At 42.1% G+C, this 21,063-nt stretch overlaps 1 protein-coding gene across 1 annotated transcript in view; it reads left to right on the top strand.

Annotated features, from left to right (window-relative positions):
• Window positions 1-18,561, top strand: part of ATL2 (atlastin GTPase 2) — a 54,559-nt gene extending 35,998 nt beyond the window's left edge. The window contains exons 7-13 of the mRNA XM_077814267.1: window positions 823-915; window positions 1,211-1,349; window positions 2,085-2,212; window positions 5,674-5,730; window positions 7,224-7,295; window positions 13,408-13,839; window positions 18,345-18,561. Coding sequence (XP_077670393.1) covers window positions 823-915; window positions 1,211-1,349; window positions 2,085-2,212; window positions 5,674-5,730; window positions 7,224-7,295; window positions 13,408-13,839; window positions 18,345-18,464 — 1,041 coding nt within the window. The 3' untranslated portion in view covers window positions 18,465-18,561. The remainder of the gene's footprint in view (window positions 1-822; window positions 916-1,210; window positions 1,350-2,084; window positions 2,213-5,673; window positions 5,731-7,223; window positions 7,296-13,407; window positions 13,840-18,344) is intronic.
• The last annotated feature ends 2,502 nt before the right edge of the window (window positions 18,562-21,063 follow it).

Below are 21,063 nucleotides of genomic sequence, written 5' to 3'. Positions count from 1 at the left end.
TTTGGCTGTGGAGGTGAGAGGACTTGGAACCTCTCAAGTTCCTTCTTCCTTTGTAGGTGCCCTTACATAGTTCATGCTAGATTTTAAAAGTCTAAACAGACTGTGTTGTCAACAATATTACACTGTCTGGCAATCCTGTTTTGTGCCTTATGCTGAAGCAGTGATCTTTGAGGAGAGACAAAGCCAGGGTTTCAGCACAGTGGATCTTTTAATAGCAAATTGTAGGGTGAATGGGTGTTCTGGCTCTGGTGCTCATATCTGCTTGCTCCAGGCAGGCTTACACCAAGGGACTGTGAACATCCTGATCTTAGGGTTCCCTTGCAGTTTCTCTCTGTTAATTTGGTGTCTCCCAAATTCTTCTTTTTGTTCCATGTGTGGTGGTTCTACTAGGTCCTAGCTTTTACTTAGGAACTAAATATGCAAAATACCGTAAGTGTACATAGCTAGTGCCATCCAGCTAGCTCCCCTCTTGGTAGGGGAGTGATGTCATAAGATCTGTTTCATGTCTCCAGTTGATGGAAGGGAGGATCACACTCCTATATCTGGGCTGGCAAGAGACAGGAAAAACTAGAGTAACAGGTGAGAGTGTCCTTTTCGCTATCAAAGGTCACAAGTACATGCTAGCTTGAAGGTGCTCCTTCAGCTGTTCTTTCTCACAGCAGAGAGGAATAACAAGTGTCTTGTATTCAGCTTAATCAGGTTTGGGGTTATAGTTTGTTGAATTACCAGCCGCAGATGTAGAATTCTTGATTCTCTGCCATTTTCTGCAGCTATAAGGAATATTAAATTAACCATTCATTATTATTGTACTCTTCTGTGTAGACACTAATGTTCTTAATCAGAGATTGGAGCTATCCTTATGAACACTCGTATGGCTTGGAAGGAGGAAAAAAATTTCTAGAAAAGCGATTGCAGGTAAGTTACGGCTTACAAAACCCACACTGGTTCCTTAGTTCAGGTGCTGTTCTGTGTTTGAGATAGCTACACACGATTGGCTAAATATTTTCTGCTTGCTATTTTCTCAATACAAATAATATTTAAATATGTGACATCAAGTGATTGCCTTTGTACGATCTACATTTTTATAGAAGTTCAGAAAAAGGCTAGACTATGTTAAATCTATTCATAAACTTTCCACCATTAAATTCAATTATAAATCTTGCAGTCAGCTCCACAGAGCCATTTAGAATTCTTACTTTGCTTTTTTCAGGTAAAGCAAAACCAGCACGAAGAGCTACAGAATGTAAGGAAGCATATTCGCTCATGTTTCAGCAACCTTGGCTGTTTCCTATTGCCCCACCCTGGTCTTAAAGTTGCGACTAATCCAAATTTTGATGGGAGGTTGAATGGTAGGAAGCATTCCATTGTGTTAATTTGCTTTGGATATATATCACTGGAATTGTTTTGCTGTAGCATAGAACTTGCCTTAAATCTTGCCTTAAATTTATTGCAGAGTTTGGGGTTGAAAAGTAAAACTTAGAAGTGTGCATTGGCATATTCTCTTTTTGGGTTGTTAAACATATGGAGGAATTAAGTGATTATTTTTTTCCTGGTTCTGTGTTGCTTTTTAAGTTCTCAGGTAGCTGTTGGCTGTAACCTTGCAGATTTAACACTATCCAAGATGGCCAGCTGTGGGATTATGCGGTGCCTAAAATCAGAGGATTTACAAGCAGAATCCTAGGAATTCCACTCACATTTTGGTGGGTGAGAAGTTGCTAATGTGCCAAAGGGTGGTGTAGGAAAAAAAAATTCTTGCATCTTGTGGAGTTCCCACCAATTATGTGCTGGGAGCAGAGACCTGAGCGGTTATACTGTGAGCGGTCTTCAAAGAATTTATTCTAGTTACTCCAGTACTACATAGATGAAGGGAAAAAACCCTACTCTAATTTTACAATAGTTTCCAATTGTCAAAGTGTTTCTTTAAGCCCTAAAAATTTCTTCAGGATAAGCAAATTATTCTGAGTCAGGAAGCATTGTTTTTTTAAAGGGATTTGTTATCAGTGTGTTTTTCTAGAGGAGAAACTCATTATTGCTTGAAATTGAGACGTACCACCTTTTTCTCCGGCTGATTCAATTTCCACCAGACATTGATGATGATTTCAAGAGAGAGCTGCGGAATCTGGTTCCATTACTACTTGCTCCTGAAAACTTGGTAGAGAAAGAGATCAGTGGATCCAAGGTGACTTGTAGAGATCTTGTAGAATATTTTAAGGTAGGCAAACTCTTGTACTAATTATTTTTTCACGCCTTACCAAATTTATCCTAATTTTAGAATACGTTCCCAAAGAAGAGATGATAGTATCTAGGTTGCCACTCACTGATGAGCTTTAGGTAGTTTTGACTTTAATTTCAGCACGTCTGCTGAAACTGGTATGCATGGTTTTCCACCAGTACAGCTCTAAGGGCTTGTCTCCACTTACTTGAGGGCATGCGGTGATCAATCCACTGGGGGTCGATTTAGTTAGTCTCGTGAAGACCTGCTAAATCGACCACTGATTGCTTTCTGATAGACTCCGGTATTCCACCAGAACAAGAAGCATAAGGTAAGTCAATGGGAGAGCTTCTCCTGTCGACACAGCGCGGTATAGACACCGCAAAAGTTTGACCTAAGCTACGTCAACTCCACCTACGTTATTTACGTAGCTGGAGTTGCGTAACTTAGTTCAACTGGGCCCCGTAGTATAGACCTGCCCTAAGTGAGCTGCTGTTTTGGCTGTGCCTTTAGATAGGTGTAGGACCAAAAGGCAAATCTGACATATTTTTCTTGAATAGAGATTATTACTTCGTGTCCTTAAACTGAGTTTGAGACAAATTAGAGCAAAGTGCCAATCTTGGTCCTGATATAACTTTAAATATAGGTATTGTGTGTAGTTACACTTGTAATTAAAGTTGTCTAAGCACTTCCATTTGAAGGCCTGTTTTCCAAGCTCATAACTTAATCAAATTTTTGGGCTGAAATTGTCCATGTTCTCTCTCAACCTGAGAACTCTTCTTCTTTGAAACATTAGAATAAAGATGGCATAGCTGTTTTTAATGGTATGTGTAGGGAGCACATGCTGCTGCTGTTTAACCAAAGCAAAACACTTCTGCCACCTTTGAAGGCTTGTGGTGTCTCAGGGGTTACAGCAGGAACTTGCAAGTAAGCCGTGTGTAGTTCCTAAGTTTCCAGTGTGCCTTTTGGTGGTCTGGTGAAAAATCTGTTGTGACCTGGGGAGAATTGCAAGGGTTTAAACACGTCTGTATCATGCAGGCGCGCTGCTGTTGTCAGAGAAGAAAAGGGTTGTTTTTCCTAACCTCACATGTTGTGTTGGCTCCACTTGTGCATGTGTGGGTAAATTCTGAAGAACTTAATTTGTAATATGAGGGGGTGTGCAAAGTAGGATATGTGAGGGCATGTAGGGCATGAGGCAGGGGCCCTGCAGCAACCCTTCCTTTGTATTCTGCACACTATGCACACCCAGCAATGTTTGATTGCTACCTAGCAAATAGTTCTTCATGATCAAACTTCTCTTTAAAACAAAATCCCCTTGGAAATTCCAGATCAAAATCTACATTAAAAGAATGTGACGGTTTCAAAGTGAAGCACTTGAGTCAGGAAATACCAAAGTTAAGGCAGCACTGATAACCAAAACCCTGGCCCTGGTGAGCCAGTGTAGTAGGACAGTCTTTAATTACATGATTGCATGCAGATTTTTTTCTCCATAGGACCTCTACCGCACTTAGTTCAGGGACTGAATGTTTAGTGAATGTGGAAGAGACCACACCCTGAAAAGTGAGGATAAAATATATAAATATTTAAGAACAGCTGCCTGATTCACGTTGCACTGTCCAACCTATGCAATGAATGACATGGGGTGCTGTGAAAAGACTAATATGTGATCATGCAAATAAAGATTCCCAACATATAGGCACAAGGGAGTAGAACTAAGATTAGGAGGGCAGCCTTAAGTCAGAAAATAGTGAAGTTGAGAGCTTTACTTTGCTGTTCTTCTGATTTATTTCATGTTGTACATTATTCAGAAGAGTTCCGTGCAGATTGGCCACTTACTTGTCTCATAACATAAAACTCTGGGTGCTCAGGTGCCCTGTTCTTTGACTTCCTTTCTGAAAGTGGAAGTCCCACTCCAAGCATAGAGGTCTGTACATCAGCATTAGGGACCAGGACTAATGGCAGAGGAAGGAGAAATCCCATCTTTCTCTCCCTCCCCCACTCCTAGAGATGAATAACTATGAAGGAGAGGGATACAGGAGGAACAACAAAAGAGTTCAGTGTGCTAGCTAGTGCAACTGGCCCAAAGCAGTGAACTCCATGTTGCTGACCAGAGCCCCAGTTTCCCATTAATCTGACCCAGAAGGCCTGAGTTCCTTCCCCAGCTCACTGCATACAGGGCGTTGCTCCTCACCAACCTCTGAGGAGTGTGCAGACTGGACACAGTGCGTTGTCCTCTTCCTTTCCTCCTAGGCACAGACAAAGGACAACTGAAGCTCTTAGGGGTGGGGAGCTGAGGTCCAGCTTAATTGTAATCAGCCCACTTAGCTTCCCCAGCACACCCTGCCACCCCAACAGTTGTCTCCCATGTCCCAAAGTTGGTAGTTTCTTCACCTTCCCCCAGATTATCCCTTATTCCTACAGGGGTGGGGACATAAGTGTTCCTCCACCCCAAACTTGTTCACCTCCTGGAGATGGGATGTAACTCTCTGCTGCTCCAGATTCTGGGGAGGGCACGGGGGGGGAGGAGGGTTGTCTTCCCCCCCATCTTTCAGAAGAGGGGTTCTTCCCAGCCCCCCAAAGACTCCCCCCACATACATTTGGGGGTGTGGGGGGGGCATAAGTGCTCACTCTTCCCTGATGAGCTCCAGGCTGCCACTCCTTGAAACAGTAGTAGCCTCTTTTCTCTTCAAAACCCTCTTCTGTGCGGCAGGCCTCAGCCCTGGTGATGCACAGACACACCTGAACAGGGGGGTGCGGTGTCTCTGAACAGAGATGTATTTTTAATAAAATAAAACTCCAAGATTCATCCCTAACTCACTTCGTGCGTGTGTGTGTGTGTGTGTGTAAATTGTAAACGTGTCAGTGAGAAGAACCTTCAAATGAAGCAAGTAGAACAGGGGTTCTCAAACTGGGGGTTGGGACCCCTTAAGGGGTCACAAGGTTATTACATGGGGGGGCTCGCGAGCTGTCAGCCTCCACCCCAAACCCCACTTTGCCTCCAGCATTTATAATGGTGTTAAATATGTTAAAAAGTGTTTTAAATTTATAAGGGGGGGTCGTGCACAGAGGCTTGCTATGTGAAAGGGGTCACCAGTACAAAAGTTTGAGAACCACTGAAGTAGAAAGTGGTTTTAATACCATGATAGACATATAGCTCTAATCTTGGTAAAAGCACATATTAATTGCCATGTGTCACTACAGTATTGCTTTGATTCACTCAATATGGAGATTAGTAGGGACAGCATTTATTATAAGGGGTTTGGAATGTAAAGGGATTAAAGTGTTGGGAAACATGTGTAAATGTCAGTTGTAGATTATTTTACTCTTACATGTAGAGATTTGCTTAATTGAATATTTAGGATTAACATGCAGGACTGATTTGGACCCTGGCTTTCTTCCCATCATAAATGCTCAGGTCAAAAAAAATCAATAAAACAAAATTTAATTGTTTTGTTTTTCAGGCTTACATTAAAATCTATCAGGGAGAGGCGCTACCTCATCCTAAATCAATGCTCCAGGTATTTCCTTATCCTTTGAACATAAGCGAAGTGAAGAAATAAAAATTAAATTCTGTGCTATCATTAAGGATTGTATTTCTTCAAGAGACTGAAGGTTGAGAATGAAGTGTTAGCACCCAGGGAGCTGTGTTTCTTCAAGAAGGGCCGAGGCAGTTACCCACTTCGGGGACTTGTGTGGGCTCAGAACCACCTGAAGTGGTAGCCACTGGGGTTCTGCTGTACATTAGCGTATACACTCCTTCGAAACCTTGCCATGTTGTCTACATTTTGACTCAGTTTCCGGTATTATTTTTATTAGCTTAGTATCTAGTGCTAATAGATAGGTGCACTTAGTTAGTTACATGTCTGCACCATTACATGGTGTCAGGCCACTTTTCACTCTGTGGGTCTGTGTCAGATAAGGTAACTGTACCCATATTCCCCTCCATGGCTGATCCAGAGAGGAAAATCAGATTTAGATTGAGCTTTGTGCAGTCCAGTCATGCCTTGCTCAAGTGTGCAATGCTTACGTTGTTTGGGGTTTAGGACTTGCAACAAGGGAGGTGCTCACTTTATGCTGGCTTTACCTCTTGTGTCTTGAGGGCTGAAAGCCCCTCTAGTGAAAGAAGCCAGAGGAGTTATTTGGTTTAGAATCTGAAATTGTTCTGGGTACCCTCCCCTTCAAGGAACCATCTCCTCCTTGGACTTGTGTAAGGGTTCAGAAAGCCACTTCCAGTGCTCCCTCAGATCCAAAGACAAGGGATAGACTCCAGTGGATCACCACTTCCCTTCCTCCTGTGACTTTCAGGGGGAGGATGGGACCACATTCTCTCCTGTAACATTATTTAGACTGGTTGGCTCTGACATGGACACATGCATGACCCCAAAAGACACTGCTTACTATAAATTCTGAGCCCGCAACTGCAGGCCTGTGACCTGACCAGAGGTAATACACTCAGGGGAGGGGGGAAACTGCCTTTTATATAGCGATGGAATTTTTTCCTGACCGCTTTCTAACATTAATTTGGATATCCTTTTCCATTTGGTAACCGTCAAAATAGTAAAAAGAAAAGGAGGACTTGTGGCACCTTAGAGACTAACCAATAAATTGGTTAGTCTCTAAGGTGCCACAAGTCCTCCTTTTCTTTTTGCGAATACAGACTAACATGGCTGTTACTCTGAAACCCGTCAAAATAGTCTCTTCCATACCTATCTCATGATGGAAAGATCATGTACAGGTATATGGATGTATCATACATAGCTTTTCTAGAGTGCCAGGGCTGAAATCTTTGCTTCTAGTGAGCTATTTTAATCTATTTTACAGCAGATCCTTTATCTGTTCACATGGAAGGTTTTCTTCAGGTCTGAAGTTAATGGGTAAACATTCAAAATTAAATGGTACAAAACTGGTTAAAGGTGTTGGTGCTTCATAATGTATAACTAATGTTACTGGCAAGTCAGATACAACCATGTGCAGTGCTTGATCAATATCTGTATGCTTTCATTTTCTGAAGGCAACAGCTGAAGCCAACAATCTTGCTGCAGTAGCAGGAGCAAAAGACACCTACAACAAAGGCATGGAGCAGGTATGTTGATTACGAAATTAAGGCAGTGGTACGTGTAGTAAGGCCTCTGTTGTAGAGTTATGCGTAATGTGGTGTTAAACAGTTACACGGTTAACATACTAATGGACAAATTGGCTGAGCATCAGGACTCCCATGTGTGAAGATCACACATGCTGCAAAAGTCACAAGATCACTTGTGAAGGAGGGAGAAGGAAATTGATGGTGAGGTAGGGGGGTGGGATTGAGATGTATTCTCTACATGCTAAATGACTTGAGAATTCTGTTAACAGCCGCTGATTAAAAAGATACGAAGCAGCTAGTAGAATGAACAGATACATCTGGTAGTAGTATCACCGTACAGTGTTCATACTAAAAAATATAAAAAAAATTGTTTGGTTTTGGAGATATTACACTACTGATTTCTGATGATTTTCTGTAAGGCTATAGAGCAACATAAATGTGCCGTAAAATGTGAAGATTAAAAGGTACTTAAATATTCAGTATTTGCAAAATCCAAAACATTTCTTCCAAATAGCTACATGTAGCTAACAATTTCATTCACCATATGCTACTTCAAGCTCCATTGTGAAGGTACTCTTTTATAGTGAACACACTACCAAGGCCCACTGCAATCTTCAGACCACAAAGTTGGGCAACAGTTTAAAGCCACTTATCACAGAACCATTGACACCATGTGGGAAATTCTGAAATACAATTGTACATCTATGTTATAGATATCAGAAGGTCTTTCACTTACTGTGAAGCATGTGCCCATGAAAACAGCATCAACTTAAGAGTTCATCTGCTCCTGTAGCTACTGTAAATTAGTGCCATGGCCACCTCTGGATTACTGTGTGCAGTACTGGCCACTACACCACAAAAAGGATATTGCATAAGGACATAAGAACGGCCATACTGGGTCAGACCAGTGGTCCATCTAGCCCAGTATCCTGTCTTCTGAGAGTGGCCAATACCAGGTGCGCCAGAGGGAATGATCCATCCCGTTGCCCATTCCCAGCTTCTGGCAAACAGAGGCTAGGGACACCATCCCTGTTCACGTTGGCTAATAGCCATTGATGGACCTATCCTCCACGAATTTATCTAGTTCTTTTTTTAACCCTGTTATAGTCTTGGCCTTCACAACATCCTCTGGCAAGGAGTTCCACAGGTTGACTGTGCGTTGTGTGAAGAAATACTTCCTTTTGTGTGCTTTAAATCTGCTGCCTATTAATTTCATTTGTTGACCCCTAGTTCTAGTGTTATATGAGAGAGTAAATAACACGTCCTTATTTACTTCACATCAGTCATGATTTTATAGACCTCTATCATATCCCCCCCTTAATCATCTCTTTTCCAAGATGAAATGCCCCGTACTTAATCTCTCCTCATACGGAAGCTGTACCATACCCCTAATAATTTTTGTTGCTCTTTTCTGAACCTTTTCCAATTCCAATATATCTTTTTTTGAGCTGCGGCGACCACATCTGCACACAGTATCCAAGGTATGGGTATACCATGGATTTATATAGAGACAATATGATATTTTCTTTCTTATTATCTATCCCTTTCTTAATGATTCCCAACATTGCAGATGATGAGAGCTTGGAGATGGCTGACAAGAAGGGCATGGAAAAACTGTCCTATGAGAGAAGAGATTGGAATTATTTGCCTTAGAAAGGAGACTAAAGGGGAATGAGTCTATTAAAATAATGAATGGTACCCAGAAGGTAGATCAGGAATTTTTGTTCTCCCTGACTCACGACCCCAGAACAAGGGGATGCCATCGAATCAAACTAAAAGGTGGTAAATACAAAACTGATGAAAGGAAATCCTTTTTCACACAATTTGTAAATGGACTGTAGAGCTCACAGCCACAGAAAGTCAGAGGCGAAGAACATAACGTGATTCAAAAAGATTGGGTACGTGTGGTTATCAAGATTATCACTGATGATAATTCTAGATGATAAAATCTTTGGAAGGGATAACTAAACCTCATGCTTCAGGGTTTAAGCCTCTCTTTTCTGTATTAGAGATCAGGATGATGCCTAATGTGGGCAGATTACCCCACATCTACCCATTGCAGGGTTCTTATACCTTCCTCTGAAGTATCTCGTGCTGGAGCCTGTCAGAGACAGGATACTGGACTAGGCAGACTCCAGGTCTGATCCAGTCAGGCAATACCTATGTAATAAAACGGAGTAGGAGTATTCCCATTTTGTGAAGACCTTTGAGGTTTTCAGATGAATTGTTATAAGAGAGCTGAATTATTTCTCACCTGAAGTCATGACTGGCCATGGAGATGATTGAAATATTGGAGAATTTAGACTTCAGGTAAGGAATAAACAGGAACAGATGTTTTCTTACAGATCCTGTTTCCATAGGAACTTCCCAAGTGTTATATTTTATGTACAAAATAAGTGTACAAATAATTAAAACAAATAATTGTTTTGGTCTTTACCTTAATTAACACTAGTTTTAATCAAGTCTTTATTATCAGTGCTACCATAGTGCCTAGGAGCCCAAGTCATGGACCAGAACCCCACTGTGCTGGGTGCTGTATAAATACTGAAGACGGTTCCTGTCCCAAAGAGTTTACAATCTAAGTATGACAAGGAAGAACAGGTGGATACAGACAAAGAAGCACAAGGAAACAATGAGGCCATATTGGTCATCTTGATGAGCAATGGTCTCACTACAGTTAGGCTGCTGGCGAGCGCATGAGGGGCAGAATGGGAAGAAGCATGAAGGGACTTGTTTGAGAATGTAACTTGTGGTTGATGGATGCTGACATCACGGGCCAATCAAAGGTGGGAGTCAGTACGTTGATAATGAATGAGAGAGCTCATTAACGGCCTTGACAGTAAACACAAGCGACTTTTATGTTTGAGGTGATAGAGAAGGGTGAGTCAGTGAAGGATGCAAAGAGGGGAGAGATGGTCAAAACAACAGGCTAGAAAACTATCTTTGCAGCAGCATTTTGACTGGAGGTAAATGGAGCTAGGTTACATTTGTCAAGCCAGAAAGAAGGATGTTGTAGTAATTGAGATGATTTGAGACTGGACAAGAGTTCTAGCTCTGTGGATGGATAAGAAAGGCCCTAGCTTAGAGATGTTATGCAGAAAGAATCTTCATGACTTAACCATAGCCTGGATGTGAGGACCTAGAGTGGTCTGGTGATGCCCAGGTTATGGGCCTGAGTGACTGAAAGGATGATGGTGCTGTCCACAGTGTTTGAGAAGGTGAGGAGGAGACAAGGAGTTCTGTTTTAGCTGTGACTAGCTTGTGCTGACAGCTAGACAGCCACAAGGTATTAGAAATAGACCAAAATTTTAGTATGGACAGAAGACGACTGTTCTGGAATAGAGAGAGAGATCTGAGAGTCAACAGCAGACTTGAATTTGTATTTGTGGATGAGATTACCCAGAGAGAAGGTGCAGAGGGAGAAGAGAAGGGGACCAAGGCCGGAGCCCTCTGGAATCACCCCAGAGAGCCAGATGGGGGGATGAGGAGGATCCTCTGAAGGTCACACTGAAGGAGCAATTAAAGAGGTAGAAGAACCAGGAGAGGATAGTTACAGAAGCCAAAGGAGGACAAGACTTCAAGAAGAGAGTGGTCGGTGGTGTTGAAGGCAGCTGATGGGTCAAGGAGGATGAGGATAGAGTACTGGTTCTGAGCTTTGGTGTGGAAAAGTTCATCTTGCTCTTTGGCAAGAGCAGTTTCGGTGGAGTGTAAGGGGCAGATGCCAGATTGGAGAGGGTCAGGATGAGATTAGAGGAGTTCTTCTACAGACCGATCTTTAGCAGGAGCCATGTAAAGAAAGAAGACTAGGATAAACAATCCAGAATGATAGTTTGATTTATGCCTCCCTTGAAGGGGGCAGGATGGATGGGCAGGTGCATGTTGCTGGTATAAACTCTTGTCCTTAATCTCCCCTTGAGAGCATTAAGTCTCTCCCAGATCACCTTTTTACCTCAAGAGAACTGGATGGGACTCCTTAGAGCAGCATTGATTAGCTCCATCATCTGCCAGAAAGGGTCCCTGGGGCACAAGGTACTTGTCCTCTCTCCCGTATCCCTGGTTCCCATTACCCAGGTGCAAGAGAGCAGGAGTGAAACCCATCTTTCCTGCATGGCCCTTCAGAATATGGCACCAGACATGTCGACTTGCTGAAGACCATGGCTTCAAATTCAGAATTGTAAAGGCAGGGTGCTGTGATTAGCAGCCCAGCTGTTCAGTAAAGCTGCTCATAGCAAACTCACTGAATAGGAAACTGAGCATGCCCAAGTACCTCCTCAGGCAGAGGGAGGCCTTTATCATTCAAATCACCTGCTTGCCCTTAGTGAGTCTCTGATGCACTCATGAAAAGGTAATGTTATGGGATGGGCAGCTGGGGTATTCCTTGCGGTCTGTCTTCACACACTGCTGAATTTACCAAGAGCCAAGGAATTGACAGCATTTGTTTTTGTGAACTCAGAATATGGCCCAGTGTGTTTGATTCTGGGTAGACCTGTTAAATCTGCTGTGTTTGAAATCATCCCAACTTTGAAAGAGCTGTGCTTATGGATGTGTGTTTCTGGGCTGGACACTTTTCAGAATACTGCAAAGCTGAAGTTCTGAGCAGATTAAGAACGCTTCCCCAGCCTCTGGTTCTTGTTTGTTGCATCATAACTGGTTCGGTCATCTTTTGCTTAACTGACTGGTGAGAGGCACTCCATGCTGTGGGTCCCATTTTCTGGTTTCACTTAAATGATTTTATAGCATTTCCTCTGTTCCTTTAAAAGCTCTTTTGGAAAGGACCCATGGCAGCAATGGACACTTGCCCCCTTCAAGAGGGGGCTGGGGCTGCAACACAAGCAGAGAGATGGACACAGCTAGGGCTTTGACCAAGCTCACGAGACACTGGTTGTACAGTCCTAGTGGCTTACATTAGCTAAACCCAGTAGCCTCCTAGTCTGGCTGGAGGTGGTACAGTGGCTGATCCATCAAGCTAGCTACCTTTCCACATCTGATCGTTTAGAACCAGAGCATCTCTTTGCATCCTAGCTTAGGATTTGTTCTTGTTAACCAGGCTGCTGAGGGTGGAAATTGAGTAGTTTGAAGTCGTGCAAGCGATGTCTTACGTGTCCTTTTAACAGACCAGAAAATCACATAACTTTAATTGGAGGTAGATTGGTGAATCCCTTTAAATTGCTCCCCCAAGCAACTTGATTACTTTCTGTAGTCCAGAAATGAAGAGACGGCACCTTCAGAGATCTGACTGATATTTCAGACTCTGTGAGCCATTAGAGTCCTGTGAAATCAAGTTTCTGATATGTAATATTTAAATCTACAGGATGCAGTCACAGCTGCCAGCAGGGTTTTAAAAAAATCCATTCTTCCGTAGGGAGAAAGGGAAGCTCTCCCAGGCTGGGGCCATCACGTTTTGCAGAATCTCTGGTTTTACTGGGGGAGGGAATGTTTCTAACCCTTCTGGGCCATTAGCTTTCCACCCCTAAGTGAACAGTGTCGCTTGATGCAGTGCTGTCTTCCCAAGTCTGCAGGCACAGCTACTATTGCCACTATTGATAGCTTTGCCCAGCTGCAGCCCAGTGAAAACTGGGGATAGACGAGGCCTAGATGGCATCCGTGGGTAGGTTCACCCGGCTAGGTCCAAAACAGAGGCTGAGGCGAGGGCTAGAGTTCGTTACCCCTTTCCCACCTGTTTTAACAGCCAAGAGGTTCTGAGATTCTGTTTCACCTAAAAGGAGAGACTTGCTTCTGTGTACTTATTCTGTGAAGGTGAATGTTACAGCAGGTCCACAGTTTCCTTGCTGCCACTGAGCCCCCTGCCAAAAAACCCCCAACAAAAGACGCTGGAGAATATAAAGTCATGTTAGACTGAACATTACCAGATGGTCGAGGCCATTTCTGATTCTTAGGCTTCAGTCTGAAGCAGGAGTGTCTTAACTGCTTACCTTGAGCTTTGGAGTGTTCTGACCGTGGTCAGCTGCAGGCGAGTGTGGTGCTCGAGCTACTGCCCTCTAAGGATCGAACATCAAGCAGGTAATGGTTTGTTGTTTCGAATGCAACGTTGGACAGCCCAAGCTCTTCCTGCTGTACCCTGACCCCTCACGTCTGGTTATTCTTCTCACAGGTTTGTGGAGGAGATAAGCCTTACATTGCTCCATCAGACCTGGAGAGACAGCACCAGGATTTTAAGGAGTCAGCTGTCAGACAGTTCTGTTCTGTGAAAAAAATGGGAGGAGAGGAGTTCTGCCGTCGCTACCAGGACCAGCTTGAGGCGGAGCTGGATGAAATCTATGCAAACTTTGTGAAGCACAATGATGGCAAAAACATCTTTTATGCTGCTCGTACCCCTGCCACTCTGTTTGCTGTTATGTTTGCCATGTACATCATCTCAGGACTGACTGGCTTCCTTGGTATGAACTCCATCGCTAGCCTGTGCAATCTCGTCATGGGGCTAGCACTGATATCCCTTTGTACTTGGGCATATGTTAAGTACTCTGGGGAATTCAGAGAAGTTGGAACAGCCATTGATCAAATCGCTGAAGCACTATGGGAACAGGTTGGTATCTATTGAACTATGAAAGTGTCCTTTCTTGGATGAACTTGCCAATTACGATTTCTGTTTAATGCTGTTAATCAAAAATTGTTCTAGAGCAGACTAAAGAATTCAAGTTCTTCTGGAAGGTAAAATGAACTCAGAAGTATAGACATTGTGTAACTTTCAAGGAGGATACCTTGGAGAAATTAACTATAAAACCAGCCCAGGATATCATCCAGTGTCTAATTACCTGAGGTCTTTGCTGACACTAAGTTCTGAGAGTAGCACAAAAGTGGAAGGATTTTTTTAAAAAATCCTTGTTGTTTACTTTTCTCTAAAAGGTAAGTTTGAAAACCCGGTGAAGAATTCTTAGAGAGGTAAGTTGAAGTTGTTGAACGTCTTCATTTCTGATATGGTGCATGTGAGACTCCATTGATTTACTGGTGCAAGAACTGTGACGCCACAACACTGCCCAGAATCATCTCTGTATCTGTCATCCCCTTGCTGTTGGACAGCATGCATGGCACTGAAGAGAAAGCTAATTAAAGACTGCAGGGAAGAAAATTAGAGGTAATGAATACCTGCAAAGAGTCCAGCTTGCAGCAGCTTCCATAGGAGAGATGGCTGTGTTTTCTCATATTGGGAAGACAGACTGTTTTAAACGTTACTAATAATATTTTGAGTAGCATAGTGGCTAGTATAGTTGCCCACGTAAAAACGTTTGCCGGAACTAGTGGTTCTCAACCTGTGGCCTAATCAGTGCACAGCTGTGGCCCATGCGACATTCTCAGGGCCACACAAGTAATATATATTTTGTGTGGATGTGGTCCATATAACTCAGAAAGCTGCATATGTGCCCCACAATGGTAAATAGTTGGAGAACCACTGGCTGGAACAATTTGCCTTTCTTTTTAAAGCTAACATATGATATGACCTTACATTAAGGTAGCAAATGGTGGTAGATGAATTTTCATTCAACTCTTAATCTGGGAACATGTAATTCTGCCTTTATAGCCTCAAGCCAATCTTGTTACTACTTTATCTGATTGGCCAACTATATGGGTCCAACTTTGAGGTTAGAACATAGGATTTTTGACTGCTTTTCAGAGACTGAATAGGGAAGCCTTTAGGAAAGGTTACTGGAGATTCTGTAGTTCTAGTTCCTGTAGTGTAGTGGATGTGATGCTTTGAGTAAAAATAGGCCGTGACTTGTGCTGAGATCTCAGATGAGAGATGTGATGCAAAAAGTGACAAGCAAATAGTTGTGTGAGGTAGAAAATAAATACTTAAGGCCTCACAATGGAAACTGATTGTTTAAATACTGAATCTCAGTTCAGGATTACTGTATGTGAGATGGTACGGGGCAATGTGCAGGATGATCAATCTCTGTTCTCAACTATGTAGGTTACCTTTGACAGATTTTTTTTCTTAAATTGCAGGAAGCAAAACTAGACAATAGGTTTGTAACTTGAGGAAATCAGTTAAATTCTCGTAATTTACTTTCTATGTCCTAATTCCTGAAGCTTTGAAAAAATCCATACCCTCCTGCAGTCTGATATAAATTCTGACTTCAGAATTGTTTTGTCCTAGCTTGAAGTGGCTTCCTCGAGTCTAGACTTCATCAGCTTCACATGTAAAACTAGGGTTTCTAAGCATGCGGTTGGGTCCTTACTCCAAGGAAGAGACCAGGTCATAGTAAATCAACACTTCAGTTTTGCTGGCAGAGCTATGTTGGTTCAGGGTGTGTGAAGGAAAATCACACCCTTAACTGACCTAGCTGTGCTGACAAAGACTCTGGTATAGATGCAGTTATACTAGCATAAAAACCTTTTCCTGGTGTCACTTACTTTGCTTGGGAACTCTTTTGCTGGTGAAAGCTCCATTCCTACTACGAGGGTTTGCCAGTACAGCTGTACTGACTAACCCTTTCTAGTGTAGACTCTGTGACTGAACCTGTCACAGAGACCCCCTTGGGACTGTCACCTTATGGGCTGAAATGATCTCTGAGCCCGTTTTCCCTGCCAGCTTGGGACTCCAGAACCCTGCCTTGTTGAGCCAGACATGCTAGCCTGCTGCAGTACAGACCCAGGTCTGGTCCACACCCCCAAAGCTGCAGACTTTAACCAAATACTGCTCAGCAGGTCACCTATCTCCAGCACCCAGAAACCCAGTTCCCAATGGGATCCAAACCCCAAATAAATCCATTTTACTCTGTATAAAGCTTACATAGGGTAAACTCATAAATTGTCCACCCTCTATAACACTGAACATAGAATATCAGGGTTGGAAGGGACCTCAGGAGGTCATCTAGTCCAACCCCCTGCTCAAAGCAGGACCAATCCCCAACTAAATCAGAGATGCACAGCTGTTTGCTCCCTCAGGTATTAATCACTTACTCTGGTTCATTAATAAACAAAAGTGAGTTTATGAAGTATAAAAAGTAGGATTTAAGTGGTTTCAAGTAATAACACAGAGAACAAAAAGAAAAGGAGTACTTGTGGCACCTTAGAGACTAACGAATTTATTTGAGCATGAGCTTTCGTGAGCTACAGCTCACTTCATCAGATGCATCAGAGAACAAAGTAAGTCACCAAGCAAAATAAAGCAAAACACACAAGTCTAAGCCTAATACATTAAGAAACTCTTTACAGGTAAATCTCACCCTTAGAGATGTTCCCATAAGCTTCTTTCACAGACTAGACTCCTTCCTAGTCTGGGCCCAATCCTTTCCTCGGTACATTCCTTGTTAGTTCCAGCAGGCATCTTAAGTGAAAAGCAGTGGCTTTCTCATGATTGGGACCACCTGTTTGTTCTCTCCCACCCCCCTCTTATAGCTTTGCACAAAGCAGGAATCTTTTGTCTCTCTGGATCCCCACCCCTCCTTCTAAATGGAAAAGCACCAGGTTTAAGATGGATTCCATCATTCTCTCTGGGTTGGCTTACATGAACACAGGAGGGCTTGCAAGTAAACAGAGCCATTTACAACCAATTGTCCTAGTCAATGGGAGCCATCAAGATTGTAAGCCATCATCAATGGCCCACACTTTGCATAATTACAATAGGACCTCAGAAAGAAAAGGAGTACTTGTGGCACTTAGAGACTAACCAATTTATTTGAGCATGAGCTTTCGTGAGCTACAGCTCACTTCATCGGATGCATCCGATGAAGTGAGCTGTAGCTCACGAAAGCTCATGCTCAAATAAATTGGTTAGTCTCTAAGTGCCACAAGTACTCCTTTTCTTTTTGCGAATACAGACTAACACGGCTGTTACTCTGAAATAGGACCTCAGAGTTGTATCTGAAGCTAGAAATATAAAGTATAGGACTGATACATGCATACAAATCAGATGAACACACTCAGTAGATTATAAGCTTTGTAATGATACCTTACAAGGGATCTTTTGCATGAAGCATATTCCAGTTACATCACATCCACACTCGTAAGCATATTTCCATAAACATACGGAGTGCAACGTCACGGACAACACCTGTCATTGCCATTGGACTATGCATTATACTGTGAGATAAGAACCAGTTCCTCTCTGATTGCTAGCCTAAGGCCTGGCTTACACTTAAAAATGAGATTGACCTATTTGTGTTGCTCAGAGCTGTAGTTAGTTCAACCTAGCCCTCAGTGTAGCCGCGGCTCCTCTGATGGAAGAATTCTTCTGTTGACCTAGCTCCCACCTCTGAGAGATGGATTAGCTACATTTGTGATGGATGGGTTCTTCCCAATGTAAGAAATGTCCACATTATAGCTCTCTAGGGGTACAGCTGCAGCAGCTGTAGTGTAGATGTGCCCATCATTCTGAAACTGAAGGTGGATTCCTTTGTCCCATGTCTCATGCATGTTATTGCTACTGACCACTTCTAAATCTCTCTGCTTTTCTTTTTTCTCTTTGCTTCAGAGGAATCCCAGGAAGGTGAGAAATTAGCAGCAATTAGTCTTATTAATTAGTTGCCTTTATTTTCCTGCTGCTTGCTGCGAGTTCTTTTCCTAACCACTGAATTCATATTTTAGGTGTGTTCCAAACTCTTTGAAGTTGTTAGACGTCGAATGATTCGCCGTGTTCTTACATCAGCGCAGCGACAGCGACTCTCGTCCAACAATAACAAGAAGAAAAATTAGACAGTATTTTTACATTTCTTTCTGTATCTGAAGTGTTCACACTTACACATATAGGACAATAAGCAGGACCGTCTGGGCCGGTCTGCATAAATGCTGTAAACATACCAGATTGATGCTGCATATAGGGTATGGAACTGCACAGCCATCTTCTAGGAACTGTAAAGTGGTTTGAATTCCGTGAAATGCTGCTGTGTAGGAGGAGATCGGTTTTGTTCATGATTCACCTCATTACTATAGCAGCACAGCTTTTCACCATTTCCTTTAGTGCATCATGTTCTTGTTTATTTTTCAGATTCCAAGATCTTAATTTTTTCATTACTTGAATTCTTGTATTTTATATTTTTAAAGGGTTATTTATTTACCTCCTCTTCATTTTGCACATTTCTCATACCACAGGTATTGAAGCCCCTGAGTGATAATTTGATGGAGGATAACATGAGGCAGTCTGTAACAAACTCTATCAAAGCAGGCCTGACCGAACAGGTGTCTCATCGTGCCCGATTAAAGACAGACTGACCATTCATCTCCTCTTCAACTCTGCCCTCTCATCCTAGACATGCTGTACAATGAGAACTCAATAAAAATAAACCAAAGTTTACAATCAACTATAGAAGTAGTTTAGTGTGACTGGCTTCACTGATTGGTGCCATCAAGTGTGAAAAATAAGTTTGTCAACATTAAGCATTCTCTTTAATCTGCTTCTAAGACAGACCAGTGCCATGGAGACTGGTAAGTGCGGGGACTCTACATGCAGTTTTAGTGTGTTGTGCACGTGTCCCAGGGTGAGTGACGTTCCGCCTTTCCTGAGATGGTGCAGTCTCTGGTGTGCAATGGAAACGTATCCTCTCTACAAGGATATTTCAGGGAAGTAATTGTCAAATGTGTACAAGGAAATCATGTAACAGTGTGTTTAGCCACCCAATATCCCATTGGAACTTTTAACTTCTGGAGGATTTATAAAATCACTGTATCAAGAGTCAAATTGAAACGTCAGCGCTAGCTGACATCAGTGAAGCCATTATTGAGCCACTGTATAAAGAGGATCTTGCTTGACTGCTTTTTACACCAGTGTTATCCGAATGCATGTTGGTTCCTTACAAAAAATGACATTAGAACTAACTATTGTAACTACGGAAGTGATTCCAAGTGTACATTTGTCTTGCCTTTTTGATTCACACACTTTGTCGGAGAGGCACATCAGGAAACTGAGCTGTCTTTTTCTGCAGTTTAGCCTTCGTGCGTATAATAATACGCCATTGACGTTCCTGGAGGGCAATTCCATCCAAAAAAAGTTGCCTACAGCTAGGAAGCAGTGAGTGAGGGTGGTTTGTACAGCGTGTTGAGTTTTTATTTTTAAGAAGTCAGATAGGGCGTGTACATGAAATATAAATATATAAATACAATTTTGTATCAAAGTTTTGTAGTTTATGGCAAAACCTGGTTCTGCGGTAGGCTAAGTACAGTCCCTGTGATGGAATGCTTGTGGCTCATGTAAACGTGTGAATGCATCAACAGTTCGACGTTTTTGATATAGTTGTGATATTTACCTGCCTTGAGCACTGCGATCTCTCACCCCGGGAAATCAATGGGAATGTTGGTTGTGAAACTTATTGTCCTCTGTTGCATTTTAAAGTTATTTCCTGTAATTTATTTTCAGTACATGATTAAAATAAGTTGTGTATATATTAAATGAAACTCCTCTTTCTTCTTTAAGAAATGGTGTTTACATGCACTCACTCCATAAATCATGCCAGCTATTTAATCTGAAAAGATAAAACAAGAATTGCATGCTGTACTTAGCACAAATATATGCTCCAGCTTTTAATGAAGATGAACCTGAAAGTATATTGGTCCCCTTTCATGCTGGAATGTCTGTCTTTGAAAGAGAACACTTTGTCTAGCAAGTCTTGTGTGTTTTTTTTAAAAAAACACACACACACAAAAGTGGTGGTGGTATAAGATCTCATCCTAATTAATACCCCACAAAGCACACTAGGTCACTTGTTGAGTTGCATGTCAGTTTCCAAACTTCATTGATTGTATTTTTCAGAAACTTGGTTTTGTTATGGATTGTGACCTTCAGTTCCATATGTATTAAGCTGATATGAACGAAAATGTTTTCAAATATATATGACAACTTAAGAAGGGTAACTAAATAGCATCTTAACTATTTCAGTTTCACCTGAAAATGATCAGTTGCGCAGTGGATTGTTTTGCATCCCTAGTTACTTACCTAGTAGCAAAAGCATGAAACTGATCTAAAGCTCCTAGAATTTTTTTTCAGACAAATCAAGGAATCAAGTGAAGTCTAAAAATAACATGCACTACGCATAAGGGAATTCTGCCATGATTGTTTCATGCAATAGGCAATAAATTCAGATAGGGAAACACCTGGAACATCAATGTAGCTTGTCTATTTTTTTTCTGGAGTAGCAGGTGTTTTGAGTCTAGAGAAAGTCTTTAACTGAGACAAGATATGTGAGGTAATATCTTTTATTGGACCAACTTTTGTTGGTGAAAGAGACAACCCTTCAAGCTACAAAAACTCTAAAACAGGCATGTATATTGGGTTATGTGGTTTCTTTAAAATTTAACAAGATTGGATGCAGTTTAAAGTACAGCAAATAGAACTTTTGAAGGTTTTTTTGGTTGGTGTTGGACAATCTAGTAAATTACAACAAAGATAAATGAGAATTCTACAGTGCCTTCACAATGGTGCCAATTTACTCCATCATAGAATCATAGAATATCAGGGTTGGAAGGGACCTCAGGAGGTCATCTAGTCCAACCCCCTGCTCAAACCAGGACCAATCCCCAATTAAATCATCCCAGCCAGGGCTTTGTCAAGCCTGACCTTAAAAACTTCTAAGGAAGGAAATTCCACCACCTCCCTAGGTAACACATTCCAGTGTTTCACCACCCTCCCAGTGAAAAAGTTTTTCCTAATATCCAACCTAAACCTCCCCCACTGCAACTTGAGACCATTACTCCTTGTCCTGTCCTCTTCTACCACTGAGAATAGTCTAGAACCATCCTCTCTGGAACCACCTCTCAGATAGTTGAAAGCAGCTATCAAATCCCCCCTCATTCTTCTCTTCTGCAGACTAAACAATCC

The sequence above is a fragment of the Eretmochelys imbricata genome, chromosome 3 (genome assembly GCF_965152235.1).
Source record: "Eretmochelys imbricata isolate rEreImb1 chromosome 3, rEreImb1.hap1, whole genome shotgun sequence".
NCBI lineage: Eukaryota > Metazoa > Chordata > Testudines > Cheloniidae > Eretmochelys > Eretmochelys imbricata.
The sequence above is the reverse complement of the archived record's forward strand: the minus strand, read 5'-3'. Positions and strand labels throughout refer to the sequence as shown.